At 38.5% G+C, this 17,930-nt stretch overlaps 1 protein-coding gene across 4 annotated transcripts in view; it reads left to right on the top strand.

Moving 5' to 3' along the window:
• Positions 1–17,930, top strand: part of PEX5L (peroxisomal biogenesis factor 5 like) — a 227,821-nt gene that overhangs the window by 141,294 nt on the left and 68,597 nt on the right. For all 4 annotated transcript variants that reach the window (XM_039254335.1, XM_039254337.1, XM_039254338.1 and 1 more), the window contains 3 exons: positions 2,973–3,167; positions 6,447–6,570; positions 7,476–7,572. In XM_039254335.1, the coding sequence (XP_039110266.1) occupies positions 2,973–3,167; positions 6,447–6,570; positions 7,476–7,572 (416 nt within the window). The remainder of the gene's footprint in view (positions 1–2,972; positions 3,168–6,446; positions 6,571–7,475; positions 7,573–17,930) is intronic.

Raw genomic sequence — 17,930 nt, 5'->3', positions numbered from 1 at the left:
ATTTGTCTCCCTGGCTTTTCCAGCTTTGAGGAGCACCTGGAATTCCTTGCCTTGTGGCCACTTCATCCATCTCCAAAGCCAGGAACATAGCATTTTTAAGTCTATTAGTGCCTCTCTCTCTCTCTCTCTCTCTCTCTCTCTCTCACACACACACACACACACACATACACACATTTTCACATCCACTGTAAGAGGTAATTATCTAAATTAAGATAAATTAAATTAAGACACACAGATTCTGGAACCCAAGCTCTCACATGTCTAAAAGAATCTTTAAAATCCAGTTAAGAAAATCAGCAGAATACACCCTTCCATGACAAGGTATGCCTCCGTTAAAGCCCAGATGGAACAGTGAGTCCCTTTATTTCTATGTCTTAACTAAAGTGCACATGCACACAACACACACACACATACATGCACACGTGCGAGCGCACACACACACGCACACACTTGCTAAAATGCAATTTGTCTTCCTCCAGAAAGTAAAAGGCTACACCTATCCTTGTATGCTTTGAAATTGTAGTCCCCAGGGACTCTCTCAGCTTCAAAGCTTACCATTCAACCTCCAAGCCACCCCCTTCATCAATGGGTAACAAATAAGGCTCTTTGTATGCCAAGCATTTGTTTCACATTTGCTGGGAAAAGAACAAAGGAACACAGAGCTCATAACCAACACAGGAAGTGCCCAGTTTGAAGAGGGAAAGAATGTTACTGAGCCAAGTTTGAATTTGCAGTTCACTCTTTTAGTAATTCATTTGTTCTGAATGGTGAGAGGCAGATATAGAACTAAATTAATACTCACCAGTTATTATTCCATAATAAATATACTTCCTATATACAAGTAGACAAATCCTATATAATTTACCTCTAACAGAAGTGTAGGAGCAAGTGACTAATTCCTAATTGTTTGTAAAAACACATATAAACATGTAAAAAGACATATATGGCATTCCAGAGACTGTTATCCACTTCCTTCCTTCTATTATAAGGAAATCTTGGTGGGCCTAGAATCTCTGCCAACATAATAGTGGCCTGGAAATTTCTGTTTAAATATTCAAATATGAAATGTGTTACATCCTAATCTGTGTTGGCTGCTTGCCATGTTTAAATTTGAGACACCTAGCCAGGCAGCCTAGCTCTAAAATCCACTTCTTTCCCCTCACGATGAGGTGCTTGCTAGCCACAAAACTGCTCTATCTCAGAGCATCTTAGCATTCGAAAGGGGCTCTCATCTCCTCAGGAAGACTCAGAGGAGATAAGCTGACACTTTCAGGCCATTTTATGATAAATGTACTTCAGAGCAGCCCTTGTAACCAGTATCTTTGTCTCAGTCTCTGCCTTACTCCCAGTGATGTTCCCCCTTTCTGTCAATGTATGGATCTGCTTCTTGCCCAAAATGGAAAAAAAAAAAAGCAGGGAAAATAAGAGATCAATGAAAAGAAAAGCATCACAAATTGGCCACCAAAGAATGGAAGTAACATTTATTGAGTACCTATTGTATGCCTAGCACTTTACACATTCAATATAAAAATTAGATAAGTTAATCTTCACATCATACCTAAAAGATAGACTTACTAATTCTTCATTTTTCAGAGGAGAAAACGGAAACTCAGAGAAGTCAAGAAACTTACTCCAAGTCACACAGCTAAGCAGAGGTAGAATCAGGTCTTTCCACTTCACCATTAACATCCAACCACTGTGATTTGTAATTGAAATCAGAAAACAAGATTACTGAGAATACAGCCTGACAAACTATTCTAAGGATCCTATAGGAGTGGTTAGCTCATGAGGACATTGTGGTACTAAAGAAATCCAGGGTGTGAGTTCAACCGAGGTCTGACCCCACCTTGAGTGCAAGGGGGGAGCAGATGGAAGAGTGTTGAGATATCAGCAAAAATCCATTCCTTATCAGAGGACACCCTGGGAGATCAAAGAGGAGGAGTGGTTCAGTCATAGTTTTAGGTGGTGCCAGAAAGGGTTAACACAAGGATTTCTCTTCACTTTGATGAGTTTCCTAAACTAGCTGGCGGTGAAGTGATTCCCAGCCAGTGACACCAGGTCAGTCCAGAAGCCAGCCTGTCAGGTACTTGAGCTGGTAGACAGGCAAGACTGGAGGGACCTTCCCTAATTGCAATTTTCTGTTTCTCACAATGACCTACTCAAACCCTGGTTACTTGGACTGTAGGAGAAAGAAGGATGAAGAGTTACAAAGCTTGCCTTTTTAGTTCTCATTTGCCTAGTTTGCATCTGAACAAATTATTATTTCTGTCTTCATTAGAGTATTTAATACAATGTAATCAACCTGCTGCAAAGTTAAAGTGTAGCCCTTTTATGGTTTGTTACGTTGAAATTTAAATTTGCATAGTAAACAGCAAAGGCATTAACATGTGTACCTATTCATCAACTATGGATTATAAGATACTTCTCTAGTGTGAGCCCAAACAGCAAGCTGGTCTCTGATTGAACTGCTTAATTAAATAAAAAGTAATTAATAGCATTTCTTTATATCCTATATCTTTAGTGGTTTGAAATTTAAAACCAAAGACATTTAGAAAGTTTTCCAAATCTTCCTCATAACTGTTTTGTAAACATATCTCTGAATATGATAGACTCTTCTGGAAAAACTGCACTGTAAAGTACACCTCTCTATAAATAAAGCACAGCAGTAAAGTAAGAACTTGAATTCAGACTCAATTTTATCATTTTAATTTTATCTGAACTTTCATTCCTGGTGAAGCAGGTCTAAGTCCTATTTTGTGTGTTTGTACTGTACCAAATAAAGGAGAACACACAGTAAACTTTCCACTCTAATTACAGATCATCTTTACAAATCAACGGTGATCTAACTTAATTTCATACTTCTAACCTATACTATAACCACAAAATCCTTCTGCACCCAACCAAATCCTATTTTTTAAAAATAATTTCAGAGCAGTGAGTGGGCTTATCTTAACCTCTTCCATCTTTGATAGTATTGACCACAGGCTTAGATCTCCTTGACCTGAGTGAACCCGTCTCTCAAACCCAAACCAAAGCCAAGAAGTTAGAGGCCTCATCGAAAACCTCATCCCTCAAGAAAAAGGCTGATGGATCTGATCTCATCAGTGCAGATGCTGAGCAGAGAGGCCAGCCTCTCCGAGGGCCAGAGACATCATCCTTAGATTTAGGTAAGGTAATAGCATGTGTCGTCTGCTGCTTGCCCTTGCCTTCGTACAACAAAGAAATTCCACAAATGACATTAAAACCATGGGAAAGGAATAGAAGAGATTAATTCCAAGTAGGAAACGGGCAGCACACACTTCTTTTGTGCTTGGATTAAATAGCAGTTGGGCCATTCAATTTTGCATGATGTGGATTCATTTGTTTATTTATCCAACCCACATGTGTTGAATTCTTGACAAATGGCAGGTGCCATATTAGGCATTGGAATTACAAGTAAGAATAAGACATGACTCTTACTCTCTAGGAGCATTTCATCTAGATTGGGAGATAGTCAGTTGAGAGAGAAGAAAAAACAACTTTAACACAAAGTTCAGGAACAGCCAGCCAGAACATGGAACACGCATGGGGATGTATCTGATACAATAATAACAGCTACCATTTATTGATGGCTTCTAATATCCAGGACTATGCTGCATGATTTACATATATTAGCCCATTAATTCCTCATAATTCTGAAATAAGTGAGGAACCAGGTTTTTAAATTTAAATAATTTGTCCAATATCTCCATTACTGTAAAAAAAAAAAAAAAAGCTAGAATTTAAGCCTAGTTTTGATTAACTTTAAAGCCTATCCTTTTTTCTACTATACATCTTCCTGAGAAAGGAAAACTTAACTTCATCTCATGCAACCAGTCAAATTAAGGTCTCCTTTCTCAGGAGAAAGAAAAATGGCAAGTGTTTCAGAACACGTCCCCTCTTCCCTGCCACGTCCCTCTCTGACACCTTTCTCTTTGGAGGAAAACTTTATAACTCTCTCCAATACTTCCTCACTATCAGTATGTTCTAAGTTTATTCAGTTCTACAAATGAATAAATGAAATTTACACACTTATTTAAGGATATGTTAAGTGCATTACAATATAACACAATAAACTTAAAAATGAAACTTTTATATCTCTGCTTTTGAGAAAATGTTCTGTGAAGAAGTCATAAAAATACTTAAAGAATTTTGGAGGACATTGACTGCAAACCTATCTTTCTATAAATAAATAAACTGGACCCGAAGGTTGTTTAAGTGATTTATTTACAGTCACACACCTATTAAAGAGAACGAAGCCAGCCAAGTTCTTTATCTGTAAGATTAAACCACAGGGAAAAAATAGTTTTAGCATTCTCTTGGCTTCCTCCATTGCATCCTTTCTTTCTATTCCCATTGTTAATTCCTCCCTTTGATGAAAAATTAAGCAGTTTATACAAAACCTGTGAGAAGTGTTCCACTTTCTTCTCACCTCCTTTTAACAGTGAGGCTCATCTCTTTAAACAGAATTTCCTTTTTTTCTTTTTTTTAATTTACATCCAAGTTAGTTAGCATATAGTGCAACAATGATTTCAGGAGTAGGTTCCTTAATGCCCTTTACCCATTTAGCCCATCCCCCCTCCCACAGCCCCTCCAGCAACCCTCTGTTTTCTCCATATTTAAGAGTCTCTTATGTTTTGTCCCCCTCGCTGTTTTTATATTATTTTTGCTTCCCTTCCCTAATGTTCATCTGTTTTGTATCTTAAAGTCCTCATATGAAGTCATATATTTGTCTTTCTCTGACTAATTTCACTTAGCATAGTACCCTTGAGTTCCATCCACGTAGTTGCGAATGGCAAGATTTCACTCTTTAATTGCCAACTAATACTCCGTTGTATGTATGTATATATATATATATATATATATATATATATATATATTACATCTTATTTATCCATTCATCAGTCAGTGGACACTTGGGCTCTTTCCATGTTTTGGCTATTGTTGATAGTGCTGCTATAAACATTGGGGTGCATATGCCCCTTCGAAACAGCACACATGTATCCCTTGGATAAATACCTAGTCGTGCAATTGCTGAGTCAGAAGATAGCTCTGATTTTTTGAAGAACCTCCATACTGTTTTCCGGAGTGGCTGCACCAGTTTGCATCCCCACCAGCAGTAAAAAGAGATCCTCTTTCTCTGCCTCCTAGCCAACATCTGTTGTTGCCTGAGTTGTTAATGTTAGCCATTCTGACAGGTGTGAGGTGGTATCTCATTGTGGTTTTGATTTGTATTTCCCTGATGATGAGTGATGTTGAGCATTTTTTTTATGTGTCGGTTGGCCATCTGGATGTCTTCTTTGGAAAAGTGTCTATTTATGTCTTTTGCGCTGAATTATTTGTTTTGGGGCATTGAGTTTGATAAGTTCTTTATAGATTTTGGATACTAACCCTTTATCTGATATGTCATTTGCAAATATCTTCTCCCATTCCGTCAGTTGCCTTTTAGTTTTGCTGATTGTTTCCTTCGCTGTGCAAAAGCTATTTGTTTTGATGAAGTCCCAATAGTTCATTTTTGCTTTTGCTTCCCTTGCCTCTGGAGACATGTTGAGTAAGAAGTTTTTGCCTGCTTTCTCCTCAAGGATTTTGATGGCTTCCTGTCTTACAGTTAGGTCTTTCATCCATTTTGAGTTTTATTTTTGTGTATGGTGTAAGAAAGTGGTCCCGGTTTATTTTTCTGCATGTCACTGTCCAGTTTTCCCAGCACCACTTGCTGAAGAGACTACCTTTATTCCATTGGATATTCCTTCCTGCTTTGTCAAAGATTAGTTGGCTATATGTTTGTGGGTCCATTTCTGGGTTCTCTATTCTGTTCCATTGATCTGAGTGTCTGTTTTTGTGCCAGTACCATACAGTTTTGATGATTACAGCTTTGTAACACATCTTGAAGTCCAGGATTGTGATGCTTCCAGCTTTGGTTTTCTTTTTTAAGATTGCTTTGGCTATTCAGGGTCTTTTCTGGTTCCATACAAATTTTAGGATTGTTTGTTCTAGATCTGTGAAGAATGCTGGTGTTATTTTGATAGGGATGGCATAAGCAGAATTTCTTTTTAGAAACATGCCAGAAGTGCTTCAAAGTCACCTCTTTAGCTTGAGGCAGATAAGATAGTACTCCACATGTTCATTCCATGAGGATTCCATGGACTCATACACAGAATTCAGAATACAAACAGCTCTTAAAACAAATTCAAGTAAAACAACTTGATTGTTTAACTGAAAGTAAACCAATGTTTCTGAATGGGTCTCATTTTTATTTAGCTGCACATGTTTTAATTAATTTCCATGCAATCTTAAAAAGCTGGTCTTGGGTTTAGGAGCATCAGTTGAGTGAAGTTCACTTGTATAAAACTCCTTTATCTTCATCTCTCTTCTTCTCTCTACACCTCATATTCCACTGTCCTTTTACCCTTTTCCCATCGCCTTCATAGACATTCAAACACAACTGGAAAAATGGGATGATGTTAAGTTTCATGGAGATCGAAATAGCAAGGGGCATCCAATGACAGAAAGAAAGTCATGTTCATCTAGAACTGGATCAAAAGAACTTTTATGGTAAGATATTGTAATATTATAAAATAGCTATTAATATGTAACTGTATGGGTATTTCTCCCATGTACCGAAATAGCCAATGAATTAAGGCAATCCAAGTACTTGGTACCATGTATGACCCCGTATATATCAATGTCAGTTACCATGGCTTCTAAAACTAAGTATTAAATCTGAATTGTCAAAAGTTCAACCAATAATGAGTGTGGTAAATTCATAACCAGTATTCAATATTTGTTCAATATTTGTTGATAATTTTCCAAATGTGTAACTGAGCCCATCAATAAAAATAGGTTTATGCATGTATGTACATATGTGTGCATATTCAATATATCACATGAATGGCAGTTAAATGTTTCTGGTTACACAGGTACTCTTTTCTGACCATCTTAATCATCACTGTCAGATAATATGCTAATTAAGAATAATCTGTGGATGCTCATGAGAAAAATTGGCCACCTGAATTTTACCATGTTTTCAAAACTTCCTTCAGGGCAACATGTTTCAGTCTCCTGTTGCCTCTTGCACATCTCCGCTTATGGTGACACCTCAAATTCTGTGTAAAGATCAAATCACACCTGGGTCACTGTCAGACACTCCCCTCCTAAAATACTTTTAATAAAGCAGAACTGTTTGTAAGAAAAATGGGATTGCATTTATTTACCTTTTGTACATAATTGAACTGAATTCTAAATCAATCAGATTTAGATTATGACTAGCACATTGCAGCCACTTAAATTTCAAACGTGGTCATGTAAAATGATATAAAAGTTCTCTTTTTCATCAAAATTCTGTTGAGAGCTTTGTTACCATGACTCTCAATGATCCAAATTAACTAGATTTCTTGACTGGCTTTCTAGTTGAATTCGTTTCTTGATGTATATTAATCTCCCTTTTTCATCCCCTCTAGGTCCTCAGAGCACAGATCTCAACCAGAACTAAGTGGTGGGAAAAGCGCCCTGAACTCTGAGTCAGCTTCAGAATTGGAATTAGTGCCTCCAACACAGGTCACAAAAAAAAAAAACTGAGTCTTTAATCCACCCACCTTTTCTAATAGATAATTTATATCATAAATTTTTAATTACATGTTCACCAAAAACGTTTGAAGTATCTTTCTTCTGTATTCTGTATTTCATATGCTTCCTCCGTAATCTGTCTCAAAGCTTGAGACAAATAATGATATATGTATCTATTTGGTTGGAACATGTCTCAACGAATTTATTATACATTTAGCACTTTTTCTTTGTTCTACCATTTACTTTCCCATCATTTTGCAATACAAAATGTCTTCTACTCCAGTATTAGCAATATTTATATAACGGAACACAAAGAAGAAGAACTTACATATTGACTCTTCATTTACATGTATGCCCTGTGAACCAAGGTATTTACATATCAGGATCCTGACTGTCATATTAAAGTAAATTTCATGTTAAAAAATAAATAATAATTATAGTATTACTAGTAATTACAATAGTAAGATACCACTTGTGGATACCCACTAAGTATAAGGAACTTTACTATGTGCTTTTCATACGTTACATCCAATACTCAAATAATCCTGTGAATTACTTTTAGCCTCATTTTAAGGATCCTTTTTTTTTTAATATTTTTATTTATTTCTAGGAGAGAGAGAGAGATCGTGAGCAGGGGAGGGTCAGAGAGAGAGGGAGACACAGACTCTGAAATAGGCTCCAGGCTCTGAGCTGGCAGTCAGCACAGAGCCCGACACGGGGTTCGAGCCCACGAACCGCGAGATCATGACCTAAGCGAAAGTCGGACGCTTAACCGACTAAGCCACCCAGGCACCCCTAAGGATCCTTTAAAGAGTCTTGGTAAAGTCACAATCCTTTTTCTGAGGCACCCAGCTAGTCACTGACAGAACTATGGTATGACCCAGATCTATCTGTCCACTACCTGACCCTCAACTCCAGTGTGACTGGCTTGTCTCTAACTAGTTCTCTCCTTTAGGTAAGACTTTGAAGAAGGCCAAAGTCAGCATCGATCTTTTCATTAGCTCAAATAGTCTCTAAGGATGCAGTCTTGATCTAAAACCATAAAGATCTCTTAAGAAATGTGTCCACATTCATATATTCTGCAATCTAGTTGAAAATAAGTGAGATGGAGTAAGCCAGAGATGTCTTCTTGAATTTATAGATCAGATATTGAAACTAAAAGAGGAGATACCTTGAGGTGAAGTAATGGGATAATTATGATAATAGCAAATATTACTGATTGTTATGATAAAGTCTTCCAATATATGTTAGCTCATTTGATCCTGACAAATGGCTATATGAGGTAAGTTTATTTATTACCTTTATTTATAGATGGGAAACTAAGACACAGAGAGATTAGGAAAATTGTCTATACACTCAGAACTAGTAAGTGTCCTAGAACAGGAGGGCATGGGTAAGAAGTGTTAAGGAAATGGAAGGCCTCTGGAATCAACCACTAAGAGAACTGCCTCTTCTCCCCACTTCTAACATTCACTAGAGAGGAGTAGGCATTAGTGCTTCTAGGACTCTGCTGGAAAACAAGTCAGCTTACTTCCAGAAAAAACATACCTGGGAAACGTAATGAATTGTAAATGTAGCATAAAAATGTATTTCCATCCTCTGTGTTCATTCTAAATGTATCTATTTTAAAATTGATAACATTTATTAGAGAAACATTTCTTGTTAAGTGCATTAGAGATTTAGATTCAGCTAAAGTAATTGGTACTGTTTCATAACCTGAAATCCTTGGAACAATTTAATGTAGCAATAGAACATTTGTTTCTGTAGAGGGGAAGATTTGGCACAGGTGGGCTGTGTTCTACCCATCACTGGAGGGGGCAGAGGATCAGCTGGGGTCCTCGGTTGCCATGGAGACCCACAATGCATTTATCTTGTTATTCCAATGACTGCTCCTCTCCTGCTGGTTGTCTGATTTCATCCCACCATAGTGTCCTTCCTCTTGCCCACTGGTGTGCCTTTAAGCAAACACAATGTGCTTTGGAAAACTTGTGTGGGATTCCCGATATTGTCCTCCAAAACATAATTCAAAATGCACTGTGACAGTTCTCTGTCTAGATATATTGTAGTGAATCCTTTGCAGGCTCACTAACTATATGTAAAGAATGTATCCCTTAATTTTTATTCATTTTTGAGGGACAGAACGCAAGGAGGGGTGGGGCAGAGAGAGAGAGGGAGACACAGAATCCAAAGCAGTCTCCAGGCTCCAAGCTGTCAGCACAGAGCCCAATGCAGGGCTTGAACTCACGAACAGTGAGATCATAACCTGAGCCAAAGTTGGACATTCAACCAACTGAGCCACCCAGGCACCTCCCCCACATAATAGCTCATGGAAAAATCAAGGAAATGTTTTCTTCTCTCTCAAACCAACATAAAGTATCTTAGGTTCAACAGGTAACAGGTGAAGAGCTATTTGAAAGCTTCATTTAAAAATCATATTTCAAGGGCACCTGAGTGGCTCAGTCGGTTAAGCGTCCAACTTTGGCTCAGGTCATGATCTTACAGTTTGTGGGTTTGAGCCCCATATCAGCCTCTGTGCTGACAGCTCAGAGCCTGGAGCCTGCTTTGGATTCTGTGTCTCCTTCTCCCTCTGCCCCTCCCTTGCTTGTGCTCTCTTTCTCTCTCTCTCTCAAAAATAAATAAACATTTAAAAAATATTTAATCATATTACCAAAAAATGTATTTCAGAATCACAAAGAAAATAGAGAATTCTTATGTTAGCCCCTTTTCTTTTCAAAATGGAGAAAAGGAAAAATGTAGTCTCTTTCAAATAGTGTTTGAATACACTAATCAGAGTAGCAGGGAATTATGCTAAATTATATAAACTCTATATATTTAAGAATAAAGTTTCAAGGCACCTGGGTGGCTCAGGCAGTTAAGCATCGGACTTTGGCTCAGGTCATGATCTCATGGTTCATGGGTTCGAACCCCAAGTTGGGCTCTGTGCTAACAGCTCAGAGCCTATAGACTGCTTTGGATTCTATGTCTTCATCTCTCTCTGCCCTCCCCCGTTTATGCTGTCTGTCAGCCTTTCTCTGTCTCTCTGTCTCTCTGTCTCTCTCTCAAAAAGAAATAAACATTTAAAAATTTTTTAAAAACCAAAAGAATAAAGTTTCTTGACACGCAACTATGTAATTAGTATTCCCTGGAGTTAATTGTTTAAAGAAATCATACAATCTGATAAATTAGAAAACACCTGAAGAGTTGAGGAAAAACACAGGTAATGATATAAAATTTTTCTATAAATGGGTTGTGAGATAGAGGTGAAGCAAAAGAAAATGAACCCAGCTTTTGCTGGAAAGTGACAGTTCAAGCATTTCTTTGTGAAGTCTGGACACTGGAAGGATAGCTCCAAGACAGGCTCTTGCCAACTGAAGTTGGACTTAATGAGGTGCAGGAACCGGGCTCTCTAGTGCTTAGTCATAGTCATGCTGCTCTCTGATTTTGCTGACTTCCGGGTAGCCAATTCTTCCTTCCATATAGTGGTAATTCCATCAAGTTGGCAGTATCCCAAACCAGAACAATTGCAGCTTTAAGATACAAGTGCAGATATGTTTTCTAAATTCTTAAAGGAGCAATGCAAATGAGAATGCATTCTAATAGCTGTCCTATTATACACTTCATGTGTATAAATGAGGTATTTCAAACATGTTATTTGAAATTCTTACAATAATCTTGGGAATTAATATCCCCATTCTGCACATGAGAAATTCACCTTAAAGAGAAGTAGCTAAAGGAAGGAAGAGCCAGCCTTCAGATCACACCCATCAGCTTCTAAAGCCCTTGTTCTTACCCACAAGCCATTTCACATCAACGATACCAAGCTTATTCACCTGCAAGAACTCACAAACCATCTATTTCCCTTCTCATTGCAGGCCCTGATTATTACTTACATTTCTAGGATTAAGATAAGTTAAGGGATTTTAAAGAATATTTATCATTTTCTTCCAGAAGCTTTGTGAGATAAATTAGGATTGTCATTGGATCTGAGGCCATGCACAATTTTGTGCCTCCCTCCCAAATTCTGAACCTCTTACTCTTTGCAATACTAATGGCATGCATATAATCCCATTTCAGTTCAGCAAATGTGATCGAATGTCTACCCATCTGAAAGCCATAAGTGAAGCAGTGAAAAAAATTAGAAAAAGAAGATCAATTGTAAGAAGTTTCAAGACCTCTATGTCTACTAGAAACAATTAGATGGGACACTATATAGGTTTCCTTGTTGGAAGATAGTTCAGGAAACACATCAACATCCCTTTCCCCTCTTGACAGCACACAGTGAGCTACCAGTGAGGAAGGAAGCAAGCAAAGATAGAAGGAAGGAGCACAGAAAAGGCAGAAGGGCAAGAACAGCGGGAAGGCAAGAAAGAAGGAAAGAAATCTGAAAGACCCCTTCCAGCATAGTAGGAAATCTACACATAGTAGGTACTCAACAAATACTTTTTTTTTTTTTTTTTACAAATAGTTTATTGTCAAATTAGTTTCTACATAACACTCAGTGCTCATCCCCAAAGTGCCCTCCTCCATGCCCATCCCCCCTCCCCCCCACATCCATCAGTCCTCAGTTTTTGTCAGCATTCAAGAGTCTCTCATGGTTTGCCTCTCTCCCTTTCCCCCACCATTTCCGCCCTTCTTCTCCCCCTTGTTCCTCCGTCAAGTTCCTCCTAATCCTCCTATACGTGCAAACATATGATATTTGTCCTTCTCTGCCTGACTTATCAACAAATACTTTTTGAAGGGGAAAAATAAGAGAATACTAACAAAGAAGAGAAAGAACAATACTTGTCAAATTTAACAATTCAAAAGTAGTGGCTAATTAATGGGTAACTGAAGGGCAGATAAAAATAAAAATAATGTGACAAAAAATTTATTCTTTTATCATTTTGGAAGCTAGTTTCAAAAATAATTTTTAGTTATTCATGATAATAGACTGTCCATCTCTCTTCAAACTCAGCACTGATTTGCTTCAGTGTTCTATAACATAGAATTTCATAATGCGATGGAGATGGGAACCATATGCTGCCTGCCTTGCTCAGAGCTCTAGGAATTGTCTCTGACACATAAGGTACAACTTTTTTGTGTGTACCTTCAACAATAATATATGTTGACTGATTAAGAAAAAAAAAACTGACCATCTCAATCAGGCAAGAGTCTGTGTAAGGATCCAACTAGTCTCGGGGCACCTGGATCGCTCAGTCAGTTAAGCAACCAACTCTTGATTTTAGCTCAGGTCATGATCTCACAGTTTGTGAGTTTGAGCCCCACATTGGGCTCTGTGCTGATAGTTTCGAGCCTGCTTGGGATTCTGTCTCCCTCTCTCTGTCCCTCCTTTGCTCTTGTGTGCGTGTGTGTGTGTGTGTGTGCGCACGCATGCACACACACACACACACACACACGCTCTCTCTCAAAACAAATAAACAAATATTTTAAACTTAAAAAAAAAAGAATCCAACTAGTCTCTATTAACCACTAAACAAAAATTTTAAATGAATTTCTGAAGTCACACCTGACAAGCACTAACCAGAAAGATCATAACAAAAGCCAAGTTTTATAGCACTTAGTATGTACTGAGCATTTTGTATGTGCAGTTACATGAGTTATTGTACTCAGTTCTTGTACAGATTCTATAAGTGAATATACACTTTGCAGGTAAGAATACTGAGGATTATAGAGATTGAGTAATTTGTCCAAGGTCACCAGTTACTATTAAATCCAACCAGGATTTGGCCCCAGACAGTATGACTCCAAAGATTATACTTTTAAGTACTGTGTTACACTGTTACCCAAAGTCTGCTAGTTGTTATATTTTTTCTTTTCTACAGTTAAGCAGCTCCTTTTCTCCATCAATCTCTTTTGAAAAGATATTGAGCTTTTTAAAACTGGGTTTTGCTGGGCGATCTCTAGCAGTAATGTAAAGACAGTTGTGTAAGGAGGTATGAAAGACCGACAGAGAGGTCAGCCAACGGTTATCATGCTAGGTAAACTACACCCACAAATACAGTAGTTTTCAAATCATAATTTGAATAAAGAGAATAAAACCATATTCTTAAAGAGTTCTTTAATTCTTCTTATCCTTCACCTAATGCTTATCATTCAGAACAATCAGCAGCCGGGAGAACAAAATCCTTTTCCTGTAGAGAGTGTAATACCCTAAAATCCAATTAGCTTAAACCAATTAAAATACTATGTTTAAAGCCAAGGCACTTCTAGGAGGTTGTTGTAATTGTGGAGCATTTTTCAAAATCGTGCAACGAAGCAAAGAAATGCCGACATCAGAGTACGTTTGTAAACTCCAGAGTTCCACTTGCATACACAGAATGTCAGCATCTAATCAGGAGTTCTCATCGTGAGGGCCCTATGTCAGCAGTATCAGCCTCATCTGGGACCCTGTTAGAAATGCAGATTCTGGACCCCCACTCCCACACCCACAGGTACCGAAGCAGAAATCCTGGTTGTGGGGCCCAGCAATCTGTGTTTGGACAAGATTTCCAAAGGATTCGGATGCCCACTCAAGCTTGAGAACTAACTAATACAGCCACTGTGATACCAAAACAGCCATAACTCAAATGTATGACTGTAACTGTTTTTGCTGACCATTCCTCCAGTTAAGTACTGAGCAATATCTGCAGTTACCAGCATTGCTTAGCTGTTTCCCCAGATGACAGTTTTTGCCTATAATGAAATTAGATAATAATTTTTTTTAAAGTCTTGGTTGAAAGAAAGGCTGATTTTATGTGTTAGAATCCGCATTTCACTGTCAATCCTAAACCAGTATGTCTGGGGGCTGAAAAGTTTCAGAATCTTCTAAGTTGTATATTACTCTTGGCTTGAAAACTGCCTTTGTTTACATTCAGTGTTTTTCTATATTTTATAACATTTAGCTTAGCTTCCTTGGATAAAATAAATGCCTTTAAAATGTGAGGTAGATGCATTTTCTATGTGGTCTTTCTAACTATGTGGAAAATAGCACTACCTAAATAGTAACTGTCGTACCAAAATAAAATTTCATTTGCACGGTAGGATTCTGTTTACACTTGCTGTTTTAAGTGGCAAAGAGGATATGAACTGTAAGTGTAGAATCCTGAGAGAGAGATTTGCCTCTTCTTCCTGATATATGGTGCTCTTTGCATCCTGTGATTCATAATCCACTTGGGTCGTGAAACATTGATGAAGGGAAGCCGGTGACAGTAATGGAGTTCTGTTAGGTCAGGCTTCATAGTCAAGACAGATCATATTTCACTGGTAAAAAGTTCCTCTAATAAAAGGAGGTGCCTTGGGACAAAAATATTAGTGCTTTCTCTTTCTTCTCATGGCATTCATGGGTCATTTATAACATTATTATATAAATGCACAGCTTATTTCTCACCATGTGTCCACATTTTTTAAATTTATTTATTTATTTCATTAATGAGGGAACCAGCAGGAAGACAAGAGTCAGTTCCAAAGTAACGGAACAGAGATCTATGGAGGTGGTTGGGAAAGAAATGCCAGAGTAAGATTGCCACATTTGATATAAGATTGGTTAACTTTCTACAAGACAATAAGATCATAACATCTTTGGTGTTAACTTTGTTACCAGGCTATAACATCCTAACAACTTATCAATTTTAAAACTTTGTAAACCATCTGCACCTTTATATTTGTAAAGTGACCCAAATGTATTGTGACCCAAGAGTGTCAGCTAAGGGTTGTAGTGGGATATACAGTGGCCCCCAAAAAGAGCTACCTCTGCATTCTAATCTCTGGAACCTGTGATAGTCAATCCCACTTACTTTTTTGGGGCTCTCTCCCCACAACCCCACCTCAGTTATCTGGGTTGAGAGAAAGTTGTAGCTTTCACAGGCCCAGAGACTAAGAGAAGTTGCTTGTTCACGGTGGTCACTGAGCCTGGCCCACCTGAGAATGAGGCGCTGATGCCCATGCAGACTTGGATGTGTCTTCATTATCCTGCCTCTTCTGACCACAGACGCCATTCCAAAGGCCTCACCCCTGTGTTGCTAACAGGCATTCCGCTAAGGCACCCTGCAGCCATTCCCCACGCACAGAACCAGGGCGTAGGGCCTTGCTAACCAGACCTCCGCCACTCCAGGTGCAGGACCAAAAATAAATCCCCTCTCAATTTCCTACAAATCCCCCTTAGCCTCCTGGATTGACCAAGAAACCTTGACTGAGAATACATAGCTACCTTCTGGGAGTAGGGAAGAGAAATGCCTTTAGTGAATTTATTCATATATTCTCCAACAGCATATTTTCAACAAATATTTACTGACTGCTTTATGGAACAGCTACTGTTTGTAGAAAATACAAGGGACACAGCAGTGAATATATCAAGGAGGAGAAAACATAAATTAAGGTTTCAATAAATTAACCTTCCTTGTTCATTAATGCAAAACACAGTCTAAGACTGTTATTTCTGCATAACAATTTTATTTGTGCATAACAATTACATCATTATTATTTTCAGCCCACAATATTCTTGAGGGCTTCTTGGTTGATTCCCTCAACCATGCATGAACGTCTGAGAAAGTTTTCTGTATTTTGCATCTTCCCAAAATGGCCAGTTGCGCATAGCTTCCTATGAGAGGCAGCATAGTGCAGTGGTTATGAACAAGGCTCAGAGCTTCAGCCCTACCTCTTACTAGCTGTGTGATGTCAGGCAAGCCAATTCGCTTTCTGTGCTCCGATTTCGTGGAGTTGATGACAATACCTACTTCACGAGTTATTGAAAAGACAAAGTGAGTCATAGTATCTAAAGGACTTGAAGCAGCATCTGGCATGTAGTGAGCTCTGGTATTACTACTGTGTAATAATAAGGGGGTGGGGGTCCTCTTGAGGACCAGCGATGGCGAAGAAAAACATGAAAAGCAGCTAAGCTATATAGATGGTAAGTGCTCAGTGAAGGGCAAAATTTTGCTGTGGAACAGTGGTTTTCACACATGACTGCTTTGCAAAATCACCAAAAGAGCTTTTAAACATTTAATGCCCAGGCCCTACCCCCAGAAACTCTTTAACTGGTCTAGGGTGGGGCCCAGGCCTGTTCAAGTAATTCCATAGAAGCCAAGGTTGAGCATCTCTAAAGAAGAGTAATCAAACACATGGATAAAAGGCAATAAAAGAGCGCTGGGGGGCTTCACTCCACAAGCATCCCTCCTCCTGGTCCCCAAGGTCTAGCTGCCTTACCAGTGCAGTCCCTCATCCAGCAGTCTGTAGGCATCCTTAGGGCCCATATCACTGGTCAGGCCCTACGCTAGGTACAGGGGAGAACAAAAATTACCAGAAAAATCCTACCCTCATGGATCACACAGTGTAGCAGAAAGATAGACAAGGAAATAAGCAATTACGTGGAAAAAAGTCACACCCTGAGTGCTCATGAGAAAAGGCCTGAACAAACCACAGTGTAAACATTACTAGGAAATCCCTGGGAAAGAATGGAGTGGGTCTATAAATACTAAATATGGACACTCTTCAAGATATATTGTTGAATGGGGAAAAGTAAGCTACAGAATAGCATACCATTGACGTCTCAAAAAATCTTGAAACACATTACTATCTAAGGTACATAAATATATATGCAAACAAAAAGAAGTTCTAGAGGTATATCTCTTCTTTCCCATGATTAATTTCTTCAAAAAGAATGTATTTAGTTTTTGTGAAATTAAAAATTAATAACATTTTAAAAATTCCAGCAGATCTTTAGGGGGCTGGAGGATGGTCTTCTGAATATTTGCATTTAGCTAAGTGAAGATGTCTTTCACATTGCCTGTTAATTGTGACAAACCACTTGGCATTAACAAACATAATCTTATCTAAGTGATTACCATTTAATAGAGCAATGTCCTGAGGAAATGGGACATGAGGCAGATGCGTGTCAATAGAGCGAAAGCAAAGGAAAGAGAAGTCAGCATGAGGATCTGCTGTTTATATAAGGAAAAAAGGCCTCACAGCACCTTTTATCTCTGCAGCTTACAGTTTTACCTGAAGCTTGTCCTCCTAATGAGCTGGAAGCCTGAATATCAGTTTCTAGGTCTTGGCTTCTAATGGAGATTCTTCATCTTAGATGCTCCATCTTATGGGGAGGCTACTAAAATATCAATTCCTGGAACCATGACCAATTAAAGGAAGATCTTTGGGAAGCTGGACCTGGGCTTTGGTTTTAACACGACCAGGGCTGAGACCCACTCTTAGAAGAACCATGCATGCATGTTTATACACATTCTTGTACCATCCCAGTTCGGGTAACGTCATGCTTGCAAAGTACTCCAAAAATAGCATCCTTTGTGGGTGCTTTTTAAACTCTAGGGAAATATGAGAAAAGGAAAAATATTTATATCTTCGTATTCAGTAATTCC

This window comes from Hyaena hyaena, unplaced genomic scaffold (assembly GCF_003009895.1).
Source record: "Hyaena hyaena isolate Hyena2069 unplaced genomic scaffold, ASM300989v1 scaffold_477, whole genome shotgun sequence".
Classification (NCBI taxonomy): Eukaryota; Metazoa; Chordata; class Mammalia; order Carnivora; family Hyaenidae; genus Hyaena; species Hyaena hyaena.
This window is presented reverse-complemented; position numbering and strand designations above follow the sequence as displayed.